This window comes from Hermetia illucens, chromosome 3, assembly GCF_905115235.1.
Source record: "Hermetia illucens chromosome 3, iHerIll2.2.curated.20191125, whole genome shotgun sequence".
NCBI classification, from domain to species: Eukaryota; Metazoa; Arthropoda; class Insecta; order Diptera; family Stratiomyidae; genus Hermetia; species Hermetia illucens.
Genome location: NC_051851.1, coordinates 20,388,576 through 20,413,803, shown reverse-complemented (window position 1 = coordinate 20,413,803; position 25,228 = coordinate 20,388,576). Strand labels below are relative to the sequence as shown.

The 25,228-nt window shown below is 41.9% G+C and overlaps 1 protein-coding gene across 1 annotated transcript in view; it reads right to left on the bottom strand.

Annotated features, from left to right (window-relative positions):
- Positions 1-3,643: 3,643 nt before the first annotated feature.
- Positions 3,644-25,228, bottom strand: part of LOC119650774 (UDP-N-acetylhexosamine pyrophosphorylase) — a 29,107-nt gene continuing 7,522 nt past the window's right edge. Inside the window, exon 2 of the mRNA XM_038053879.1 lies at positions 3,644-6,569. Coding sequence (XP_037909807.1) covers positions 5,455-6,569 — 1,115 coding nt within the window. The 3' untranslated portion in view covers positions 3,644-5,454. The remainder of the gene's footprint in view (positions 6,570-25,228) is intronic.

The following is a 25,228-nucleotide window of genomic DNA, read 5'->3' as shown; positions in this document are numbered from 1 at the left end:
GGGCATGCTGGGACCATCGTAGGGTCGCTGAAAAGACTAAAATATATAACTCCTTAAACAGGATATTTGCAGACCAATTGTCTCGACTTGTCTTCGCCACTTCACAAGATCCTTAAATGCAATGGCGGATGGAAACCTTGTGGCGAGTACAGATGTCTAAACACTAAGACGATTCCCGACCGACACCCGATCCCACTCATCCACGGTTTTGCGCAGCTTATCGCAATCTATCGTATTTTCTCAACCTTAGTCAAGGCTTACCATCAGATCCCTGTACCTCCCGAAGACATTCCGAAAACGGCTATTCACATACCTTTCAGACTTTTCGAGTTTACTTCGAGTGCTCTGGTGGGGTCTTCCTCTGAGTCCCAGTATTTAGAACACATCGAGTGCATTTTTCAATGTCTCCTTGAGGTCGGTCTAGTACTTAATGTTGGGAAATACAAATTCTTGCAATCGCAGGTGAGATTCTTCGGCCACCTGATTACCCTAAAAAACATTCAACCGGACCCAGTCAAGGTGCAAGCGATTTCAAGCTTCGCGCTTCCAAAAACTGTTAAGGATCCCAGAAGACTCTTGGGCATGTTAAACTTCTATCGTCGTTTCTTGCCAAATGTCGTCCACCATCAATCGGTCCTTAACGCCTTCTTATCTGGGCCGAAAAGCAAAGAATCCCATCTGATTGTGTGGTTCACAGAGGCTGACCTGGCGTCCACCACCAAGCAACAACTGGTGGGTGCTACTCTTCTGGCATTCCCTCTGCAAGATGCACCCCTAGCCATATTTGTCGATGCCTCAGACATTGCCGTAGGTATTTGCTCTCCACCAAAAAGTGAATCAAATCTGGTAGCCGTTGAGTTTCTTCTCCAAACAGTTGAATCCTGCTCAACGGAACTACAGCACCTATGATCAGGAGTTATTCGAGGTGTACCTCGCAATTAAATACTTTCGGTATTCCCTTGAAGGCAGGCCGTTTACATTGTTCACGGACCATAAGCCACTCACTTTTGCTTTAAAACAAATGCCCGACAAAGCGTGATTGCTGACGTTTGCTTTGTTACATTTTGCAGAAGTCAAGATTCCCGCTACTGTCGATTTCTCGCCAATCGCCGAAGTGCAGAAGGACGACGCAGTTCTTCAGAGCTTAAGAACTAACCCCAAATACACATTTAGCAATTTTCCTATCTTTGGCTTAACAGCTACTATATAGTGCGAGACCTCAGATAAGGGACCAAGGCCATATATTCCGACCGGTTTCCGGAAGGAAGTATTTCACGCCGTTCACGATCTGGCGCATCCAGATACTCACCGCAAAGTATGTATGGCCATCCATGAACAAGGACATAAATTCTTGGGCCAGACAGCACGTCACATGCCAGAAGTGCGAAAATGCAAAGCATGTGAGGAAAGAAGTAGCTCCCTCCCCAATTTCCACACGATAGGTTCACGCGGTGAACTGATGCGATACCTCTGAAAGACAATAGTGGACAATCTTGTGCAGAAACCTGCCGAGAATGGATTCCACGCTGTAGGGTGCCGGCAATTATAATCACCGACCAGGGAATCTAGTTTGAGTCCTCCCTTTTCTCGGCTTTAAACGCCACCAGACAACTGCGTACCACCCGCAGTCTAATGGGATGCTCGAAAGGTGCCAAAGGGCGCTAAAATGACCCTTCTTGGTCGGAGGTCCTGCCAGTCGTTCTTCTTGGCCTCCGAACAGGCATTTAGAAGTCCGGCGGAGCTGGTATATGGGGAGAACCTGAGACTCCCGAGCGTACCTGTTCTCGACATCAGGTCGAGACTCAATGGTACCGGTCTGTTATGTTTGCTCAATGACGCAATGGCAAAGCTGAAGAAAATCTCGAATCCTGTACTCATGTTCTAATTAAGACAGACGCTCCTCGGAAGCTGCTGTAGCTACCTCGTGAGGGCCCCTTCGAAGTCCTCGAGCGAGGCCGACTAAAGCCTTTCGTCTAGCAAGAAAATGCAAACAAGGTGAGAGGCGCACGACGTGTTCATTTTCACCTACGGCAGTCGCGTTGAGGGATCCATACGTCTAGTTCCTGGCTGAAACCCCCCTTTAGTGTCAGCTGGGGGTGGAGTATTACGACGGAGCAAGCAACTTGCTTATCGGACGCCCGCAACTGCGAATCGCGGTGGCCATGATATCGAAAAACAATTTTTGACAGCGAAAATTATTTTCGATGGCATGTCAAGTTCAGTTGGAGAGTCTTCGATGGTATGGTCACGCAATTCGTGCAAACGAGAATTCACTTGCCAAGATTGGTCTGAACATCGAAGTCGATGGTAAACGACCAAAAGGCAGACCTAAGCAACGGTGGCTTGATACGCTGGATGGGGATTTGAAAGCCTCGAGATTGCACCCAGATCAGGCATTCGATAGAGCCAAATGGCGAAGCCGATCACGACAAGCCGACTCCGCTTGTGAACGGGACAAAGGCTAAAGAAAAAGAAGAAGAAGATGTAGGTTAAATTCTTCGCATTTGCTAATAATAATAAACTCAGAAAATGTCAAGCGATGACGGCTTTACGGTTTCTTACCAGGGCAGAGGCAACTCGTCAGACGCTGCCTCACCTCTGCCCTGGGAACAGCGTGACCGAAGTGGCTCGCAGATGTTGAGTGCTCCTTTATATAATTCGCAGAATACGGTCCAGCATTAAGTTGACGCGGACTTAGGACCCCATCATTCTCAAAAAAATAATAAACTCAGAGTGTGAAGCATATGAGGTTGACTATTATCGTTACAGGCCTTTCCATCAAATGATTTATTTAAATCGCTTTCTAAAAACTAGAGGGCAATGGAATTTTTAGCTATGTGACACGGAGCTGTCATGCACTCGTTGCTCCTCACATCTTCTTTTTCTTCGGCTTTTGTCCCATTCTCAAGGGGGGTCGGTTCGTCGTGACCGGTTTTGTCATTTTGTTTTATAAAATGCCTGATCTGGATATAATCGCGAGGCCTTTAAATCCTCATCCAGCGTATCAAGCCACCGTTGTTTCGGACGAACTTTTGGTCGCTTACCATTGACTTTGATGTTCAGACGAATATTGGCAAGTGAATTTTCATTAGCGCGAATTACGTGACCACACCATCGAAAACGCCTCACTCCCAGTTTTTCCACGATCGGTGCAATCCCAGATCGATCAGGGATATCCTCATTTCGGATGTGATCAAAACCTGTCACGCCATCAGTGCAGTGCAACATTTTCGTCTCCATTCCCGCAAGATGACGCTCATTGTCTTTTATAGTCGGACAACACTCAGAACCATAGAGAGCAGCAGGCTATCAGCCAATAGAGAATTGCATTATGCTCCTTACATAGAAAAATACAAAACTTTTTATACCTGAATGGTCAAGCTTTCGGTTTCTCGACTTGTTATTCTAATAAAACAACACAATTTTTTAGCAGTGAATATTTGTATTTTATTAAGTTTGTATCTATTGAGCTTGTAAAGCATAGATACATTTTATTATAAAAGGAAAAAATAATACATCTACATATGTATATGTATAAACTATAAATATATTAATACAATAACATTGTTTCTTCAAGATTCAGTCCGGGAGACACTATTTACTAAATTTCTACAAAAATTTCTTGCATAGTTTCTTTTTTTTTCGACTTATTTTTCCATATAGCGTTTCATGATATAATGATAAGTTACTATCGATATCCCATCGTCCATTTTAACACTATGGAGACAACACAATATAAAACAAATATCTATTTTGATATTACACAAAAAACGAGTGACTATACTTTGTTGTTTTGTTAAATTGCACTTTATGTTGTTGGCATGGAAATTGCCTACATTTGAAAATATGAAAATCAACACATAGTGGTGCAGAAGAGAGTTATTTTATGAAAGAAGGGTGGCGAGTATAGAGGCTACTGCCCTGGGAAAATACTAAGGTTGGAAAGTTGCCAGAAGTTGTTAAATCAGAATGAAAGGCTATAAAATCATATTTTGTTGGAATCTAAGCAGAAATTCTTAAACTGTGTCAATTTGTAACTGAGAGGGCAGTGGAAAAGTATTTCAGAGGGCCTGTAAAGAGAGGATATGTTTGAGCCCCGATATATTGCCATTATTAAGGAAGAAACAGTTGGAAGAGATATTTTGCTCTACAGAAACTTAACGATGTTTATGGATAGAAAATGAGATTAAATCCGAAGGGAACAGTGGCTCCATTTCGATGTTTCTTATATGTGCAAATATCAGCGAACCTTAAAACGAGATTATACGATTTAACCCTCCACCAACTATTAATGAAGAATAGCAAAGAGTGGCCAGCAATATAACGTTAGGTCTTTAAAGGAAAGCGGCTTTTTCTGAGCGTAGTGTAAGGGTAGATTGAACATATTAACAAGGAGCATCACAGCGTTGTTTTAAATTAAGCAGAATTATTAGTGGAAACAACAAATTTATGTGAATGCATAAATTGAAATAATATTATATAATTTTCCTCTAACATATCTAGTAACAATCGAATTTATACAATTTTGAGTCATCGAAAAAGAGTCCGAATTGAACGATCAACTTTCAATAATACAATTGTTTCTTATCAAATATAGGCAACTTCTCTGACGAATGATTATTCATTTTTTTTATCATTTCTTCTAACCAATTTACAATTATAAAGTAATAATAATAATTTACAAATACAATAATATTATATAGTTGTGAATAAATTCACATGCGACCGAGAAGTCTTCTAAGTTTATTTAAGGAAAAAGAAAACATCACTTAGCTCATAATGGAATCATATTTCATATATCGAGCGTAAAATGTACAGAAGCGAAAATAAAGAGAGGATTCTATTTGCTAAATATACATACACGTCCAAGTGGCATATAGACAAAAGAATAATCTCAAAGGTGGACTAAAACAATCTATCATTTACAGCCAACCATTATTTGTTCCATTTCAATTCTGCTGAGAGAATCTGCAATTCTATGTCCAAGGCCTATTCTATTCAAATCAACATCAGGAGTGATTTATGATCGCTCTGATCTTTACGATAGTGATTTCTCGCCGGGGTTGAATTGAATTGAATGCATTTGTCGTCCAAGAGGTGCTTGTACGTTATTTACGGTGACACAAATGGGGACTTCACTGAAACTACTCTAAGGGCAATGCATAAGTTTAACGACTGCGAGCAGGATGTGCACGCGAAAACGCAGTACAAGCAGCAATGCAACGTGATTATGTGCTATAAAATCCTTATCATGCCGTCAATTCGATAGAAGTTTTAGATTAATGAATACTTTTATCCGTATCTCAGGAGAAATCATCGAATGAATTGCATTCAGACCCCTTCCAAACAAATTTGAAATGAAACAAACAACAGCAATCCTAATAAACTCTTAACCATAATGCATAACACTCGCAGTCATCATCTAATTTAATAAGGAACCAACCCCTCTCCACTCTATAGATGACCATTCATTGGATCCTGATTGCTTCGCAAATACACAGGACTCGTGAATGATTTACCTCGAACTAAACTCTCTAAATTTTCACCTGCATATGTAAGGAATGGTGAAATCTCACAAACATCACCATGCACAATGCCTCCAGCATTCTCGATATACTTCTTATGCAAACGGAATAGATCTCGTCGACTAGTCAATGGACAATCCTTGCCAACACTATCGTTATTTTTCAATGCGCTAAACTCTTCATCACGCGGCACCTCCATGGCAACAAATTTCTGTGCAAATTCGAACACATCAAAAATGAATTTCTCAATCTTGATACCGTTCGGTTTCTCAGGTGTAATACGTTTGCCTGAATTGTCGACGAATGGAATCTTTTTCTTGGCAACATGCAATTTGAGCTCCTTTTCATAAATGGAGCCGATTCGATTTAAGAAGGCGGCCGTGAAGAAATGATTGCATATATTTCCAGCGCTAAATGTCAGTCTTCCGTCTGAGTTTCGTAATTCGGCAGTTTTAGCTGATATTTCACTATACTCTACAACTTGATATTTTCCATCCACGACACAAACAACTCCTACAGCTTCGCTAGGATGTGATTTTTCCACAACCTTAGCCGCACAATCGGCATTCTCTTGAACACAATATCCAATGAAAACTGGGTCAGCAACTTTAGTCAAAATATTATCAACGCTATGGGCATGCAGGTATAGTACTCCTCTGCGTGCCATATCATCTAAGACTCCTTGGTCTCGCAAAGCCCGGTAGATACCTCCATTGCCGTCAGGAGCGCGAGCTATTCTGTGCTTCTGATCTAAAATGATTTTTCCGTCGAATTCGAAACACGGTAATGATCCTTGTGTAAACATTTTGATATTTTCCTTTTTCAAGCCGAAGAAGCTGTTCGCCTTGAAGTAGTCCAAAGTGGGCTCGATAGTGTGTTCGGATGTCATTATGTACCACGTGATGTAACCGTGTTTGCCTGTAGTCTCGTAAGCCAACTCTTGAAGTTTCAGGATGCGCTCAGCTTGGATACGGAATAGTGACTTGTGTGATGGTAGTCCGACATCGTACATTCCTTTGGGGTGAGGGAAACCGAGCCGTGTTCCTGAAAAGAAAAAAAAATTGTTAACCAGTGAAACAGGAGGAAATGACAATAATATTAACTTTCGAAGGATATTTTGGTGGTGAACATCCGTAATCGATATGAATTACGAGTGAACCGTCTCGGCGCTGACGACGAACGCACTAGCTAAGAGCGGCTTGGGGTCAAGCAGTGCACTGCAGGATAGACTGACGCGGAACATAGCCCAATGAGGCCAACCTATCTCTCTCTGAGGATGAGCTGTCTCTCCTCTGGGGCGGTGCGTGGCTTTTCAGAAGTCAAGCCTCTCGTTTACCAAGACCGTTAGTGAGTGGTGATAGCCACACCCTGTACGAGGTGACCCTCTTATTAACAAAACGCTACAGATCTAGACTGGAGAGTCGAAAAACACCTCCCCCAATCCAGGGTGTTATGCCAACCGTGCCCATTGGATAGTTTGCAGTCGCCGGTAACTGACTGTATTCGAACGGAGTCTCACTGATACCTGGTCGCCTCAGTGAGTAAGTTAGACCTTACCGTGCTACGGGAGGCTATGGCACGGCAGACCTCCTAACCCCCATACTCGTAGGAATCAAATGAGTATAAACAACAAAGAAAAGAAAACGAAAACCAAAAAAGCGGGGCCCCGTACCGCACAAAAACTGGTTAATCAGGCGGAGGCACATCTCCGAAATACTGAGAGCCAGGTGATTACACCCAAGAAGGGAGAAGTTGGGACGTCAAGCAGTGGATCCAAGGTTAACATTGGCATACTGCGTGGACAACAACCAACGAACGCCACTGCTCAAAGAGCAGGGACCAGCAAAAGCACGTCTGAGATAAATATATCAGATGTCAGGAAGGAGACAGGTCTCAGTGGTGCAGATGTTAAGTGGTACCTGCGCTATCTGAAGGAAGCCCTGAAACGAGAAGAAGCCCTTAAGAAGGCTCAGGAGAGACCTAAGCCGTCTCTACCGGAGCCGAGAAAGCGGGGAGCAGTAGAGATTAGCCCCCATGAAGGGAATGCTCCCAAAAAATCCAAACCTGAACCCAAGGCGGTAGAAAACCCGGGCAGGTCAGAAGTGAAGGCAGCACTCAGGAAGCCCGCCATTAGTTATGCTAATGCGGTCAAGGGCATTCGACTGGCCATACTGCCAAAAATGTTTCCCGAGCAAATACTCACTCGTGAGGAGCAGGAAACCATTGAGGACCTTGTCGTCAGGCAGATGTGCAAGGGATGGACTTCAAAACTTGTGTACACCGGGATACGCTTTCGACCAAGCCTTCTATTGGTGGACTGCGCGACAGAGAACACTGCAGAATGGATTAGAACCATAGTTCCTAGATTGCCACGCTGGAAAGGGGTGGAACTATCAACATGTGCTGGGGATGATATACCAGGAGGCCACATGGTGACAATTTTTCTGCCAAAAGCCGCGACAATAGAATAGTCCTTATGGACCTCCTAACCGCCCAGAGTGAAGATCTCCATACCCGACTATGGAGAGTCTCAGAAGCAAGGTGGAGGGCAAGGGTAAACTCCTCACGATCGGAGTAGATGACCGATCCCTGGAGGCAATCAAACGTCGGAGTTGCCATATCAACTACTGATTTGGCAACATACGCGTGCATGTGCACAGGGAAAAGCCGAGAAAAGATACCTCGGAGGAGACACCAGGTGAAAAGCATACCGAGGTCTCCGAAGAAGTCTCGAAAGCCACAGATGCGGAAAGGACTGAATTAATCAGAGAAGTAGACCTGTTGTCCAGTGAAGAACAGAAGCTGGACGACCTAGACCTAGGACTCTTAGGGCTCAGGATAGACAGCGAAGCGCAGGAAAGCGCCATGTCGGAGGAAGATGGCGATACTCCGACAGTGGAGAAGAGCTCCAAACAATAACGGAGCCAATAGCCAGCACTAAGATAGCCGAGATAAACCTCCAATATGCGAAAGCTACTGCGGTAATTGCAAGGGCAAGTTCCAAAAAGAACATTGGGATAGTGCGGGCTCAGGAGCCCTAGGTGTACCGGGAGCAGATTCGCGGTCTGCAAGGAGGAAGCATGCAGCTAATTTGGGACTTCTATTGTGAAAAACCAAGAGCTTGCATAATTCTTAAGCGTAGTTTAAAATACATATGTCTTTCAGAATGCATACTCAAATAAATACACAAAACCTTTCATACCTCAAGCGTCCAGCTTCCGGTTTCCTGACTTGACTCCTTGTAATTATCAGAGTTCTTAACCGGGGACCTTGTGGCTATCCAGCCCGGAAGGGAGTCATCTGAAGTGGCTTTTGCCACGAAGCCTAATATGGAGGTTATCTGATACTATGGGAACCGGGATAGCCCTCTGAGAACATATGCTCTAGGAGAATTCCTGGAGGCTATGCGCTCGGCTCGGTTATTTGCGGCGCCCTGGTGGGAATTTCATGATGATTGCGCTCATATCGCTCGTGGGCCCAAACGTGAAATTGCGACAGAGATGTTAAATGGGCCTCGCATCTACCGATATGAATAAACTCAGTATAAACCAGTACCGCTGTGCTAGTCATGACGGGCTCCATTTGTGGTCCAAAATCAATTCGAGTGCGAAGATAACCGTGGGATTATGCCTATACGGCAGGTGCAGATAATTTAGTTTTGGTATTGCTTTATCCGTTGTCCGAAGGGATTGACTATTTCCAGAAGCTTAGCAACTGGATCATATGGGCCATCGTGTAGGTAGAAGAAGAAAGTGAACTGATGTTACGTGCAGGAGACAACAAAATCATCAAGAAATGAGTTCAGCGAAATTCAGGGGCTCCATGAGCAAAAACTGCCATAAAACAAGTATTAGCCATCGATCAACGAATAGTATAAAATAAGCTTACATGCAAATCGTACGAACTCCAAAATTCCGCGACTTAATAATAGAAGCAAGATCGTATGAATCCAAAGATTCAAATGGTGGATCACAAATCAGCGATGGGAACGTGTTGCCTTCACTGACGAGAAGCTGTACACTAAGAAAGTAGCCCGCGGAAATTTCCGACCTATCGTCAATTTTCGAACATCAGTGATAAAGCAACCACTGTTTCTGCGAAACAAGGAGCCAAAATCAACCAAAAAGTGCACTGTCTACCATTCTCGAGATCATGATAGGACCCAAAAGTATTTCAGCAACGGAGATTGGACTTTTCAACGAGACTCTGCTTAGGTTCGTAAGGCAAAATTGACTGATGCTGGGTCAGTTTTCTGACTTTCATTCCGACTGAGGAATGGCTGTCCCAATGATTGGCTCTGAATCCGATAGACTATAGCGTATATTCGATTTTTGAGGCAAGGTTCGAACACTTTAGGGAGTCACCAAAACAATCGCTGGAGTGGAATCAATTGTCGCCCGAGGATTTGGAACCCATCGCTAAGAATTTTAAGTCGCGTTTACATATGCCGAAGGAGGTCATTGAGTTAAATAAATAAATAAAAATTGAAATAGGTCTGCGGGAAGGATTACAAATCAAGTTTTCAAGTTTTTCGTTAGCATAAATCATTTTTGAATGACCGAGAACTGTTCGCCTCAAATTTCATGACAATAGGTTCAGCCGTTTTGGAGTAAATTGAGTGTGACAGACAGACAGAGAAACATCGAATCGAAACTAATAAGGGTTCGTTTTACACAAAACCTTTCAAATGTACTAAAAAGGGGTAATTGTGGGACTGTGGAGAACAACCAAAAATAGAGAGAGCAGAGGCAACTCATGAGACGCTGCCTCACCTCTGCCCTGGGAGCAGCGTGACCGAAGTGGTTACAAGGTGGTATGTCACAGATATGGTAAAGGGTACGCTGGTTGAAGCATTCCAACTGTGCTACCAAGACTAACTGCAGGGAATAAAATTGTTGTTTCGAAACAAAAAAAGATAAATAGAAAATCATTGCATTACTTTTGAATAGCACCTCGTTCATCCCCAGATTGCTCAAAACACTGGTCTTTAGATGCATTGTCGCATTTTGTCCCAGCATTTTAAAATAATCACAAATGATTCGCCACATCTTGTATTCTTTTTTCAGCAAGGCTAACATTGATAAAAGAGCACATTTAATGTAGATCTGCTTGTGTACATAGTTGTGGAATCTCCAGAAGATGTATAAAATCCGGCCTCAAAATAGAAACGCATTTTCCCAGGTATACATACATATCCCGACGGACATATAATACCACCATGATGATTACGAGTTGATAGGAATTATAAATAAACATATTTTTCAGTATTGTTTAACCGTCCAAATTCCAAGAGATAACAAGCATTGAATCAATTGAATTAATGCAAAAGTAATACAACACTTTGATCCCGCTCATGATTTAGCTCTCTTTTGCTAAAATTCGTTCGTCCGCTTGATAAGAAAAAGAAAATCGAAACGATAGACGGCAAGTGTATTCAGTTATTGTTTTTACGACTGATTGTTTGGTAGAAAACAACATAGATAGCCTAGAACTTACGCTAGCCGAAACTAGTAGAATTTTGAATTACATATATTAAATTGCTTGACCAAAATACTTAATACGAGTTAATGAACTTCGTTTTTTCATCACAAAGCTTTAGATTAATGAAGAAAACCCATACCGTGTAGATCCTGAAGCATCCTAGCTAGTGAGATATGTTAGTTAATCAAGATTGAAGTACGCTGTACGCTCCAGGTATGAAAAGTTTTGTACATTTGTCCCATCAGTATGTAACACGTAATATATCCATATATTATGTGGGAGACAACATACGTGGCCCTCTCCAAACGGGACCACTTTCAACAAAATTAACCACGTGTTGATTGAACGCCGCCACCTCTCCGCCTTGATAAATGATAGAACATATAGGGGGGCCAATATAGACTCGCAGCACCATCTCGTTGTCATAGTGCTCCGAGCTCGAATTACGACACCACCTACAATCCCCTCTGACAATCAGGTGAGAATGAATACTGAATTCATTCACAACACAACCCTCCACAACACCTATGAGGGCGAAATGGATGCCGCAATAACCGCAGTCAACAGAGATCCTGGAGATCAAGCATCAACTTCAAATGATCTTCACAACCACCTGAAGAACGTTAACATTGATACGGCCACAAACATACTTGACCCCAGTCGCTAGCTACAAAACGGAAGAATGCTGCATACCGAGTAATATTGTATTCTCAAAGAACGCAGGCAAGCGCAGACTTATCACGAACTCCGTCGAGCGGAGAAGCGACTTCACAAACGGAAAATAGGAAGCCTGGGAGAACCAACCAGTCTGTGAACTAAAAAAGTACAGGGAGCAACCGCACCGGGCGCACAAGTTTTACCAACAAGTCAGCAGGATGAAGCCTTATACACCTCTATGCTCATCATACCAAGACAAAGAGGGAAATCTGATTTCCGATAGAATGGGCATATTGGAGCGATGGGTTGAGAACTTTGATGAGCTACTGAACAACCAGAACATCGCCGAGTTGGAGGTCCCACCAACCACCCACGACGGACAAATACTGCCACCACCAAGTTTAGGAGAAACAGTCCGTACAATTCATCGGCTAAAAAATAATAAGTCGCCAGGAGCCGATAGAATTACAGCCTAATTAGTTAAATATGGAGGCGACCAATTACACCAAGTGGTTCATCAACTTGTGCTCAAGGTGTGGGACAGCGAATCAATGCCTGACGACTGGCAAATAGGCATTATCTGTCTCATACGTAAAAAGGGAGATATCACGCAGTGCAGCAATTATAGAGGTATCATGGTGCTGAGTACCATATATAAGATATTCTCCGCTATCTTGCTAGCTCGGATAGCCCCATACGCCCAGAACATCATTGGCCCGTACCAAAGAGGCTTCACTCCAGGCAAATCAACAACAGATCAAATTTTCTCTCTGCGGCAAGCGATAGAAAAACTGTTGGAATATGGACATCGGTTGCACCATCTATTAATCGACTTTAAGGCGCCTATGATACCATAGCCAAGGTAAAACTGTACACGGCCATGAGAGAATTCGGTATTTCAACGAAATTGATAGGACTGACTAGGATGACCCTGACCAATGTGCGAGGCCAGATAAAAGCAGTAGGATCACTCTCAAGACCATTCGACATCAACAACGGTCTAGGACATGCGTCCTCTTTAACCTGGCCCTGCTGAGGTAAATGTAAGAGGTACGATCCTTTTTAAGTCCACCCAACTACTGGACTATGCTGACGATATCGACATTGTGGGAAGAACGACCCGAGATTACAAACTGCCTTCATCCAGATCGAGCAGGCGGCGCGAGATCAAGATCATGCAAGGGGTACGATCCTCTTTAAGTCCACCCAACTACTAGCCTATGCCTATCTGGCCACGACCGTCTGGTTGTGGATAAAATCCGGCTTAACAGGTTACGGTGAGCGGGTCACTTAATCCATATGGACGAGGATGAACCAGCCCGGAAAGTATATAAGGGCAATATCTATAGTAGAAAAAGAAGACGAGGCAGACCCTGCCTGAGATGGAGCGATGACGTATCGCATTAGTGGACCTCGACGCAAAACCGGGATGTCTGGAGTTCCTTATTAAGGCAGGCCTAGACCGGATGATTATGTGAGAATATCCAAATTCAGGTGATGTTGACATTCAAAGTCTTGAATTTGCAAAGAAGCGGGAACTTTAACCTATTATAACTTTGTTAGTAATAGTGCGATTTCCACCAAAACTCTATTTGAATAGATATCGGTATGAAAAATATTTCGGAACCTAGGCACCATAAAGTGGGAGCATCTTGATTTTTTTTCATATTTTTCGGTTGGGTAGTTTCTGAGAATGGGTCCGCTAAGGAAATTATCACTTTCCACCGCCTGATCTGATAAGGTACATGGTGTAATCAAATACAGCATGGGACGCGGTAGTTGCAATGGTGAAACGGATTCACCAACAGCTAAAAGCAGCAGAAGCGCAGCGCGAACATAGAAGCGAAGCTACTGCAATTAACACCACGCAAAGCGGTAGCAGTTTGTTTAGAGTAAATAGCAAAGCAATAACAGAACGGTGGTCTCGCGAGGAGAGTGTGGAAAAAATATAGGAGGTTTTAGTCTGAAGAGTCCGGCATGTGCGTCCTAGATTCCATGGATACTCATCATGATGGACTTCCCCCAGCCAAAAAAAGACACAGACAGTAATCCGATTTTAATAAGGTTTTGTTCTACACAAAATCTTAAAAATGGGCGGAGAAAAATTGAAAATTGCATGAATGCACCAGCCAGAACGCGAAAAACTGCAAGAAGTGACTAATCGAGGGATTAGTGATCTGCCCAGATCTGAGCGATTTAAATACCTCGGGTCAACGCTATCAGCCAATGGAGAACTGCGTTATGAAATTGCTTCACGCATTAACGCAACCTGGATGAAGTGGCGTTCCACAACTGGTGTCCTTTGTGATCGACGTATCAACGAACGTCTCAAATCTAAAATTTACCGCAATGTCGTCCGTCCAGTCGCTCTCTATGGTTCTGAGTGTTGGCCGACCATAAAAGACAATGAACGGCGTCTCGCGGTAATGGAGACGAAGATGCTACGTTGGACTAGTGGCGTCACACGTTTAGATCACATCCGAAATGAGGATATCCGCGATCGTTATGGGGTTGCACCGATCGTGGAAAAGTTGCGAGAGAGGCGTCTTCGATGGTATGGTCACGCAATTCGTGCAAACGAGAATTCACTTGCAAAGATTGGTCTGAACATCGAAGTCGATGGTAAACGACCAAAAGGCAGACCTAAGCAACGGTGGCTTGATACGCTGGATGGGGATTTGAAAGCCTCGAGATTGCACCCAGATCAGGCATTCGATAGAGCCAAATGGCGAAGCCGATCACGACGAGCCGACCCCGCTTGTGAACGGGACAAAGGCTGAAGAAAAAGAAGAAGAAGAAGAAGAAGTGACTAATCGAGGGATAGTAGACTGGCAATCTGAAAGCGCGAATAAGACATCGTACAGAAAGTATCAAAGCAACAAGCAAATCCGTAGAAGGACATCGCTTCTTGCAGGAAGGAGTAATAACAGGCATATATGCTGGATGGCAGGGAATCTAGCAACAACCTATAACCCGCTAAATGACTTGACGGTAATAGTTCGACGAGATTAATAATTCTGCGCATTTTTGGAGAACGTGTACTATAACACTGGTCAACATGGAAAAATGGGCACTGATGTGTGATCTTTTCTAATTTAAGATTGCTGAATTAGAATATGACCTCCGTTTTTTCCATCACCCTCCTATTTTGGCCGAAATTGAGGCGAAATCGGTAAATATCAGCTTATCTGCTCATTTCACACCGAAGTTATAGCCTAAAATGATAAAAATACCTCCTGATCCCACTTTTTTCACTCCCTCGGATCCCAAAAAGATGTTTATCGTAATTTTGGGCTATAAGTTGGCATTCATCGCTGTGAAATTACCGAAATTTGTAATTTCGGCCAAAATAAGGAAGTGACAGAAAAATGGAGGGTGATGGAAAAAAAAGGAGGTTGTATCCTAATTCAGCGACCCAAAGGTACTCCCCGCCGTTCCAGCAAATGCCAAATCTCTGCTTTAAAAACTACTAATCGAGACCTTTCCTTTGATACCCCACATGACTATATTCTGCCAAATAAAAATTTTACACCCCCATTTTGCATTTATGGAGACCCCCCCTTAAGGGGGTCATCCCGTTTGAAGGCCGTTTTTTTTTGCCTTTTTTTAAAAAATTATTTTGGAGGACTGGATAAAGATAGAAACGTGATTTCACCATATGTTTATTGATATCTCTAGTATATGTGATAAATTTTTCAGCTTGATATCATAGCTAGTTTTCGGAATACGTGTCAATTTATGCACCCATCTCCAAAAAAATGTGTTTTTCTGCTGCCACGCTGGAGGGCGCTGTGTTCATCTGATGAAAAAAAAACTAAACGGCATTTTAATGTGGACAATATTCCACGGTCCCCAAACTAGGATAATTAGAAAATATTAAAAGGTAAATTTTTGGTGGGCTTTTAAACTTAATTTTTTGGATTTTGGTGTTTTTTTACGGCTTTTTTTATGAATTAAAAAAACCACCCATCCGATTGCAATTATCCTAGTTTGCGGACAGTAGAAATATAATGTCGGGTATCTATTCAATTTCTTTAAGGATGTTTGCCAATTTAGCAGGACATTCATTTATTGCTTGAAAAAATACCTAGACGAATATTTCAGCTTCCAGCAGGCCAAACTTTACCGGAAGCAAATTTCTTATTTAGTTGTTGAGTAATCTCTTGTTTCTCAGAAAATTCTTTAAAAACCAATATAAACACAAAAAACACATTACGGGGCTATTACGCAAAAGCACAAAATGCTATAAATTTCTTTTTCATTATCACGAAAACTGCAACACTTGCTTTGGCCGTTTTTCATTTTATGATTTGTAAACTCATTAGATAAATTGCAAAATGGTCCGCATTTCTTTGCTAGATCTATGGAAAAATCTTCAGGCAATTAATTAACTCTTTCAAACATTTTATATTGAACTCATCGTTGTGATCACTTTATTAAGTTTTCTTTGTTTAATTGAGGCTTCGTGTTATCACATTCGTCAGTTATCAAATTAATGTTTGTTATTCCCCATAGCGTTACAGAGTTCCCTCTGATTTATGACTTATTGACGCTTCGGGAAGTTGTGTATTAGGTGTAAGTTTTATTGATGCTTCAACTATATTTTGTGTAATTTCGATTCATTTATTGATTTGTGTAAATATAAGCCAAGTAATTACGTGGGGGTTTAGAGAAAATGTAACTCACTATTCACTACATAAATAAATGGGCTTATTATTATTCTGTTAAGGGAAAGTCGCACTGCGTCCTTGAAGAACTATTGTGCCCCTTTTACTGGTTATAGTGTACCTGTTGATCATAGTATCTCAAGCAGGCCAGTAGCCGTTAGGAACTTTAGTATGTTCCCCACTTCCAGAAGTTTCAGCTTTGCATCTGGTATTAAGTGTTCTCCCAGATGTATCGACCCACTTTGCACAAGTGCTGGACACTGTCCCAGGACGTGCATAGAGGTTTCGTCCTCCTCCTCACAGAACCTGCAGGCAGTGTCCGTAGATATCCCTAGCTTCCCTAAGTGGTAGTTCAGCCGACAATGACCAGTGAGAATTCTCACTATGATTCGGAGGTTCTTTTTGGTGAGGTTTAAGCAATCCTTTGTGCGCATGGGTTCGTATCCCCCAATAAGCACCCTGGACTGCTCCATCCCTGGTGGGCTTAGAAGTAACATGTATGGTAAGAGCAAATGCAGCGGGACACTGAAAGCAACCACAATTTGTAGAGCTCAGATCCAATGGAAGTAAGTTCTTCGGAAACATTATTATTCGATAGGATGGTGTAACTGCCGTGAATTTTTAGTAGAGATAGAAATTAGCGATGATGAAAATAACAATCCGGAATGACTATGGTCTACCAAGAAGGCAAAGCTATCCTAATAACAGAAAAAGTAGTGACAGTCAACCTTGCAGGTCCGCCAGGATCTAAGTGCACCCTTGAAATGACCTATCGGCACACGCTTGCATGCCTCTGTACTGGCCGAGCTCGGAAATGTAGAAATCTTGTAGAAAATTTTACGCGTTTTAAGATTGGACAACTACCGAGAAACTATGAAAACGCGGAGGGAAGATTCACGACGAATCACAGCCCCATCAGATTTTTCTTCTGCCTGAGGTGTCAATGAGACGCGGCCTTTTGGAGTCCCCTCGTTGCTTCGGCATCTACCAGCCAATCTGAAAGGCCTACTTTATTGAGATTTAGAGAGAGTTAGGTGCACGAGAAGGGAAAGAGAGTACCCAACCATACCCCACTTCCGACAGACTTTCACGTTCCAAAGGTCAGTAGCGCGTGAACGACAACACGATGAAGTTCGGTAACTACGAAAAAAGAATCGCGATTATTGCGTTGCACCAATGTGAGAATACGCCGAGAAAAATTCATAGTTTGTTAAAAAACAGCTGCCGGTAAACGAACGATTGGTTTTTAGGACTCCGAAAATTCTTGCTTCGGTCCTACCACTTCCTCCACTACCAGCTAGATCAATTAGTTAATGGGCCGGTCGTCCAAGAGAAGGAATAATAACCCGTTCTTTTCCTCAAATAATTGATCGAAAATTTCGACTTCCGCATACAACAACAAAAAGTCCTAATTTACACTTAAATTCACTTAATTGGACATAGCACTTTATCAATGATCATTTTCATTTTTTTGTTGTTTTTTATTTTGAATAATTATAAAGTAGTATTTAGAATTGCGTGAGATTTTAAGGTTGATGGGTTTTGAACAGAATTCATGACCATGTTAAGAGATTATTATTCTATCGTTCCAATGTTCCGAACATGCGTTGAAAGGATACTGTCATTGTGCGCCATTTTCAGTATATGTCATTCATTTGAAATGTAAACAATAATATTTTTTTTACACACATATTTCGAACTTTGTGCCTGGAAAAAGGTTTTTGCGGAAAGTTCTTCTTCATTACTTTTATATGAAGAAAACTGTTGCCAAAAGGCATCGTATTTTGGTGGAAGTTTATGGTGAACACGCTCTAGCTGAGCGAATGTGCCGAAAGTGGTGGCACGATTTAAAAGGGGTGATTTTGACTTGGAAGACGAAGAACGTTCTGGGCAGCCAAAAAAGTTTGAAGTTAAAGAATTGGAAGGATTACTCGATGAAGATTGTTTCCAAAACCAAGAAGAGCCCGCAGGATTATTGGAAGTCACTCAAGCAGCCATTTCAAAACGTTTAAAAGCAGCCGGATACATTCAAAAGCAAGGTCACTGGGTGCGACATAAACTGGAAACGAGAGACGTTGAAAGGCGATTTTGCATGTCCAAAATGCTGCTGGAATCCCACAATGGGAAGTCATTTTTGCATCGGATTATTGCTGGTGATGAAAAATGGATTCATTATGACAACCCTAAAGAACCTCTGGCAAAGATTGGTATTCCCGTTTATCTTGCAGCCATTGTCAACACAAGAACGGAGGCTTTGGTATGACACTGAAGACCAGGAGTACATTGTCTCTGCAGGTGTCCCACAGGACTCCGTACTGGGTCCACTACTGTGGAATATCATTCCTCTTCCGGAGGAAGCCACGGTGGTGGGTTACGCCGACGATAAAGCGCTGCTTATGGTCGCAAAGCATCTTTAATATGTTGAGTTATATTCATGTGAAGCGATTGGTATGGTTAAAAGTTGGCTAGAGAGTTTTGGCCTGACACTTGCGGAGGAAAAAACGGAAAACGGTCCTCATCACTAAGCGCCGTAAAAGAAATTATGAACTTATTCAAATTGAAAATCACATCATCACTTCTAAGCCTGCCATCAAATACTTGCGATTGATGATAGACGGGAAGCTTAGCAATAAGCAACACGTGCAGTATGCTTATGACAAAGCATCCACTGGAAATGTGGCTGTGGCAAGGATGATGGCGAACGTGGGACGGCCACGGCATGTTTCCAGGTTACTTATAACATTACTGGTAAAATTCTAACTGTTGGCGTACGCTTACGACGTATATTCTTGCCCGATGAATGTTTCGTGTTAAAGAAGGGTTCAAAAAGTTCGAGTCAGCAGGGAATGAAATGGGACTCAGGATCAATGAATACGTAATACAAACCCAAAAGGCAGCAGCTAGTATGCAGAACATTGCAATGAGCGAGCATAATTTCGAACAGGTGGACCAATTCGTCTACCTAGAAACCCTACACTCGAAGGACGGAAACGAAAAACACGAAATTCAAAGGCGGATAAATTATAATCATAAAGTATCTTATGTAGTTTTCTCCATAATGAAATCGAGAAAAGTACACAGACCCAATAAACTACATATCTACAAGATATTGATTCGTCCCGTGCTGCTGTATGGATGACCTTGACGCAAATGTCGGAAAAGCAGATAGATATCTTCGAGAGAACATTTTTCGGAGTCGTAAAGGAAGGAGATGTCTGCGAATCAGATACAATCATGAATTATATGAATTATTTGACGAATCACCAGCAGTGGCAGTAGGCAAAATCCGGAAATTGCAATAGACTGGCCACATCGAACGAATGCACAAGGGAAGGATCCCGGAACGAATGCACAAGGGAAGGATCCCGAAACGAATGCTGACAGGCAGAGCCGATTGTAGCAAACCAAAAGGAAAATCAAGGAAACGTTGGGAGGACTCAGTGGATGCAGATTGCAGATTAATTCTAAGATTTTCTAACTGGAGGACCCGGTCCTTGGATCGAGATAATTGGAAGCGATACACCGGCTTGGTTTGGACTGTAGCGCCATCGATGAAGAAGGGGAGTGCTCATCCTCAACGGTCTATTAAAAAAGCGAAGTCGCACGAACAGCATTACCTTACATAAAAGGCACGACGAAGATGAGAATTCTCAGGAAACACAAAATTCGCACCATTTTCAAGCCCCCACCAAAGTAGGGTAAATGCTAAAAATCCCAAAGGACGAAAAGCCGCTACTTCACACACCAGGGGTATATCAAATTCCTTGCTACTGCTGAAAAGTCTACATAGGGGAGACCGATAGGGCGATACAACAACGGATTAAGGAGCACGAAAGCAATGTAAAAGACAACCGCTTCACAGAGTCAGCTCTAGCAGAGCACAAATTGGTATAAGGGCGGATATTTCCTTCGACAGGACCGAGTTACTATCAAAAACTGCCTCACATTACCCTCGAAGACATCATGAGGCCATTGTGGTAAAAACAAATCCTTATTAAAATCGGTTTACTGTCTGTCTGTCCGTCTGTGTGTCCGTCACACGCATTTTTCTCAGAGTGGGCTATAGCGATTGACACTAAATTTGGTGGAAAGGTGGAAACTGTGAACGCTCACACATATAGTGAGTTACATTCTTCTAAGTCGAATTTAAGGGTGAGTCCCCATACATTCAAAAAGAGGGTGTAAATTTTTTTTTCACCAACTATAGTCATGTGGAGTATGAAATGAAAGGCCTTGGTTAGTACTTTCCGAAGCCGGGACTAGTTTTGACATTAGCTGAAAAGGTGGGGAGTGCGGCGAAAGTGATCAAGTGTGATGATAACAAACCCATTCTCAGAAACTACCAAAGTGAAAAATCTAAAAAAAGATCAGGAGGCTGCCACTATATGGTGCCTAGGCTCCGAATTACCTTCCATACTTTTTAATTTTTAATAATTGACTGCAAACCCCCCTCCCCCCCTAAGGTGATCCTAGAATCATGAAATTGTAGAACCTAATCTTACCAAGTCTGGTGGAAATCGCACTATTATTAACAAAGTTATAACAGGTCAAAGTTGCCGTTTCTGTGCAAATTTAATATTTTGAATGTCATTATCACGCGAAAGTGGATATTCTCTCTCTGTTAGGTTCTAATGAGGCAAATGCACACTCAAATGGCTTTATAAAAGAAATACACAAAACCTTTCATACCTGAAGTGTCAAGCGTGCGATTTCCCTTGTTCCCAATGTTTTTAATGATTTGTTATTTTCAAAAACTATTCGGAGAATTCCAATTACTGTAAAGCGGTGTGACATCTAAGGATGTTTGTATTGCCGATCTGTTGCCAATTTGCGTGCTATTGTACAATTAAGTTCTGAGCGACTTCGGCGGCAGGTTAACAGCCGGGCAGCACAACGAACATTGCTAGAATTATAGGCATCACAAATTTCAAAATTTGCTATTAGATTCCATTTACTCTTGTGCCAAGTTACTTGTTCTGTACCTAACTCGAAGCGGTGTTAAGTAGTGATTTCCACTTAGGTTTGTTATCTTAGTTTCGATCGACGTCGAAACTAAAGTTGTCGATATCGACAATATTTCTTCAAAACTTGATACCAAGGTTAATACCAACAAAATTTAACGGAAACACCGCAGAGGTAAAGCATACCCACATAACATCTGAGAAACGCAAACAGGGACTTCCTAAATACCTCATCACTATCAAAGAGCCAAAAGCTTGGCAGCTTCCTCTAAATTTCGAATTTCGACTATAAGCCGGAGTATTATCTTGGTTAAACAGTACTCCAGCTACTCCAGGGCACCTTCTTTTCTTGATGGCCCCTTGCAATCTTCTTATTGGTCTGCGTAGTAAGAGCCTGTAATAGTCTCCCCATAATTAGCCTCGTCACCAACGCCGACAAAGTTCAAAGTGCCCGGTGTGTGTTGTTTCTTTTCAGGATTAAAATGGTGAATCCAGGTCTCATTCATTGTCATGAAACGAGATTCTCATTCTTTTGCTCGTCGATTAACTTTTTCGGTACCCAACACGCAGAGACCTTCTTCACGTGCGGTTCATTCGAGTTTCCGCATAGCCCTTTTTTGCCCGTTTGACACACTCAAGTTTCTAGCTGGAATTCTTGACTACCCTAAACAGATTGATAAATACAGGTCAGTGGGGCCCACGTGTTAATGTCATTGTTATTGACAAAGCGACACCCACAGTATATAAACACTGAATATTTGTAATCACTGAACATATGTAACTGGAACCATTTCAGTTATGGAATACTTCACATACGGTTTGTTTCAAGACTGTGTTGAGATATTTTAGAATATGGAGAAATAGACAAAACAAATGTCATTGAATAAACATAAAAGGGGACAGCAAAACTGTCTGTATATCACTATTTGTTTACCACCTGCTACTCAATAGACTACTGAACCAATAATACATTACCCATACCCCATATACCACATTACAATGTTTACTACTAAGCCCAGGAATCTGGGATAAATTTTAAGAGTATTTCCAAACATTGCGAATTTTCATTGCGTCAATTTTTCCTTAGATTAGATATGATTAGCCTAAATGAGTTAATTGATTTGTTTAAAATAAGTCTAACATAAACTGTGAGGTTTAGATCTCCATTCAATTCGTAAATCAATAACTCCTCGATGATTCACAAAACGAACAACTTACGGACACAGTTCATGATGTAGCTGAACTGTTTTCATGGAGTGCGCGCTTTGTATCTATTTTAACTCAACAAAAGACCAGTATGAAACTCAAAATCGTTAAATTGTTTTTGTGTTTTGTGAGTTCAAGTGTAATGCGAGCAACAGTCCATTACTGCTCCATTCAATGCGACGCAAAATGGTCATCTCGAAATTCAGATCAGAAAACTTATTTTGAACATCAAAGAATCTTAAATTCAACTGGATACCCGAACGAGGAACTTCAAATAAAGCTCTTATGCCAAAACATTCTGGGCAATTGAAACTGAACTGAATGGTCATAAAATAAGAGAAAGACTTCCGCTGGCTCATCTTGGTTCTAGGAACTGTTTGTCCAACACGGCAGCAAACCCCTTAAACAATGCAGTTTCCAATAACTCCACTGCATAAAGTAAACAATGCAAGAGTTTGCCAATACAGTCACGGCAGATAGACAAACAGACAGTCATCGATGGGGAATTTTGCCCCCTGAGCAACGACTTATACAGAGCGATCTGAGAGTTGGATTTAGATAGAAAAGTTAATGCCAAGAAATTGGGAGGAAGTAGAATCATTTATTCAATGGGGTGTCGAAAAACGGTCCCTAGTTTTGCAAAACCGAGTTAGATTTAAGTTGGACCCAATAGGACCCCCAACCTTTGTAGAAAATATTCCAAAAGATACTGGTCCAGCAGAACAAATACAGCCAACAGAGGCAGTATCTGGGAACGGCGAAGGAACTTTCTAATGCATATTGGTGAATTATCGATAACCAACTGCAAATGTAGTGTATAGAGTAGATAGAGGAGCTAGTTCCCAAAGACTGTAGTCACCGCAAAGTGTTTTCATCGCCATTTACTATTTGAAAAAAAAAAGGAAAGAACAGGTCAATTATGAAAGAATTTACAGATTTTCTATACAAAAACATATTTGATGAACGACGGTTTCACTTTGCTACTATTCTATATCTTAGGATGCTACTATTCTATATCTTAGGATACAGCAAATATACGCAAAAGACAACTTATTATAAGTTTGCTAATAATAGTAGGATTTCCACCAAACTTTCTAGTATGCTGCATAATATGCCCTATATCTATACAATCATACATACAATAACTCATCACACAACCATACAATTTTTTACTTCTGGGATGAACTTAAGGAGGCATTCTAAAAAATTCATAACTTTATTTGAAGAGATATCGGACTAGAGAATATTTTGAGCTCTTGCTATTATACAGCGACATTATCACAATTTTTTTGTAGTTTCTGAGAATATACCCTTGAAATAATTGTAACCTTTTTAATCCCTCCCCCCGGACCTGCTTTACAACTAATGTCTATACTAGGTCCTGTATCAAAAGTATTAAACGGTGTCATTCAGGATATTTCTGAGGGTCTGTATTGCCGACGTTCTCACTGAATTTCTTGCTGATAAGTGTAGTCGTTTCCGAGGAACATACAAGGTAGGGCGAAAGTAAGCTACAACTTTTGCAAATGGCGTCAATTGTCAATTCGGTTTTGACATTTGTGAAATAAACAAACGCAGAATACAAATCGACAAGCCATGAAACGGTTTACTCCGCAAGAACGCGGAATAATTGTTTCCATTTTTTGCGCAACAATTCATCGGTCGTGTTGGCACGGCATGAATTTCGTCGCAGATTTCCTGGCCGTCCGACACCAACTGGACAAACTCCCCTTTTGAGAAACTGAGACAACACGAATGTTCCAAGAGTGGCCGACCCTGGAGCAGCCGCTCTGATGAGAATATCGCTGTTGTTGCATAAGATGTGGAAGAGGAACCCGGAACATTGACCAGTCGATGTGCTACGCAATTGTGCATTAGCTGGCGGTCCCTACGCAGAATTTTGGTGGAAGATTTGAAGATGTTCCCTTACAAAGTGCAGACCCAGCTGTTAGTTGTTGACCGCCAAACGCGTCTAACCTACGCTCAAGCCATCCTGAATCTCAACGAAGAGGAGGACAATTTTTCATCGAAAATTATCATAAGCGATGAGGCTCATTTCCATCTTAGAGGTTACGTGAATAAATAAATTAATCATTTTTAGGGCACCGAAAATCCATGTCTCATCCACGAAGAGCCATTACACTCGCTCAAAGTTACTGCATGGTGTGCTGTTTACGCCGGAGGTGTCATTGGTCCATTTTTCTTTGCGAACGCTGCGGGCCAAATGATGACTGTGGATAGCGCCTGCTACAGGGCCATGTTTACCGAATTTTTTCTTCCTCAATTGGATGAATTGAGACTGGAGAATATGGAGTTCCAAGAGGATGGTGCAATGGCGCACTCTGCTCGAACCACAACCGATATTCTGAAGGAAGCATTTCCGGGTCGCTTAATCTCTCGTTTTGGTGATTTGCACTGGCCGGCCAGATCGCCCGATTTAATCGTTCTAGACTTCTTTTCATGGGTTTTTTTAAGTCGCGGGTTTACGTCAACAAGCCTTAGGCTCTTGAAGCCCTTAAGGAGAATATGTGCCAGGAAACCGAGAACCTGCCGCTCGAAGTTCTGACGCGAATCATAAAAAATGTCATAAAACGAGCCCTTATAGTCATCAACTCTGGCGGCGGCCACTTGGACGATATCATTTTCTCGGTTTGATGGAATAAATTCTAATGGATTACACAAACAAATTTCAGAAGCAGAACCAATTTTTGTCATTAAAACAAAAATACAG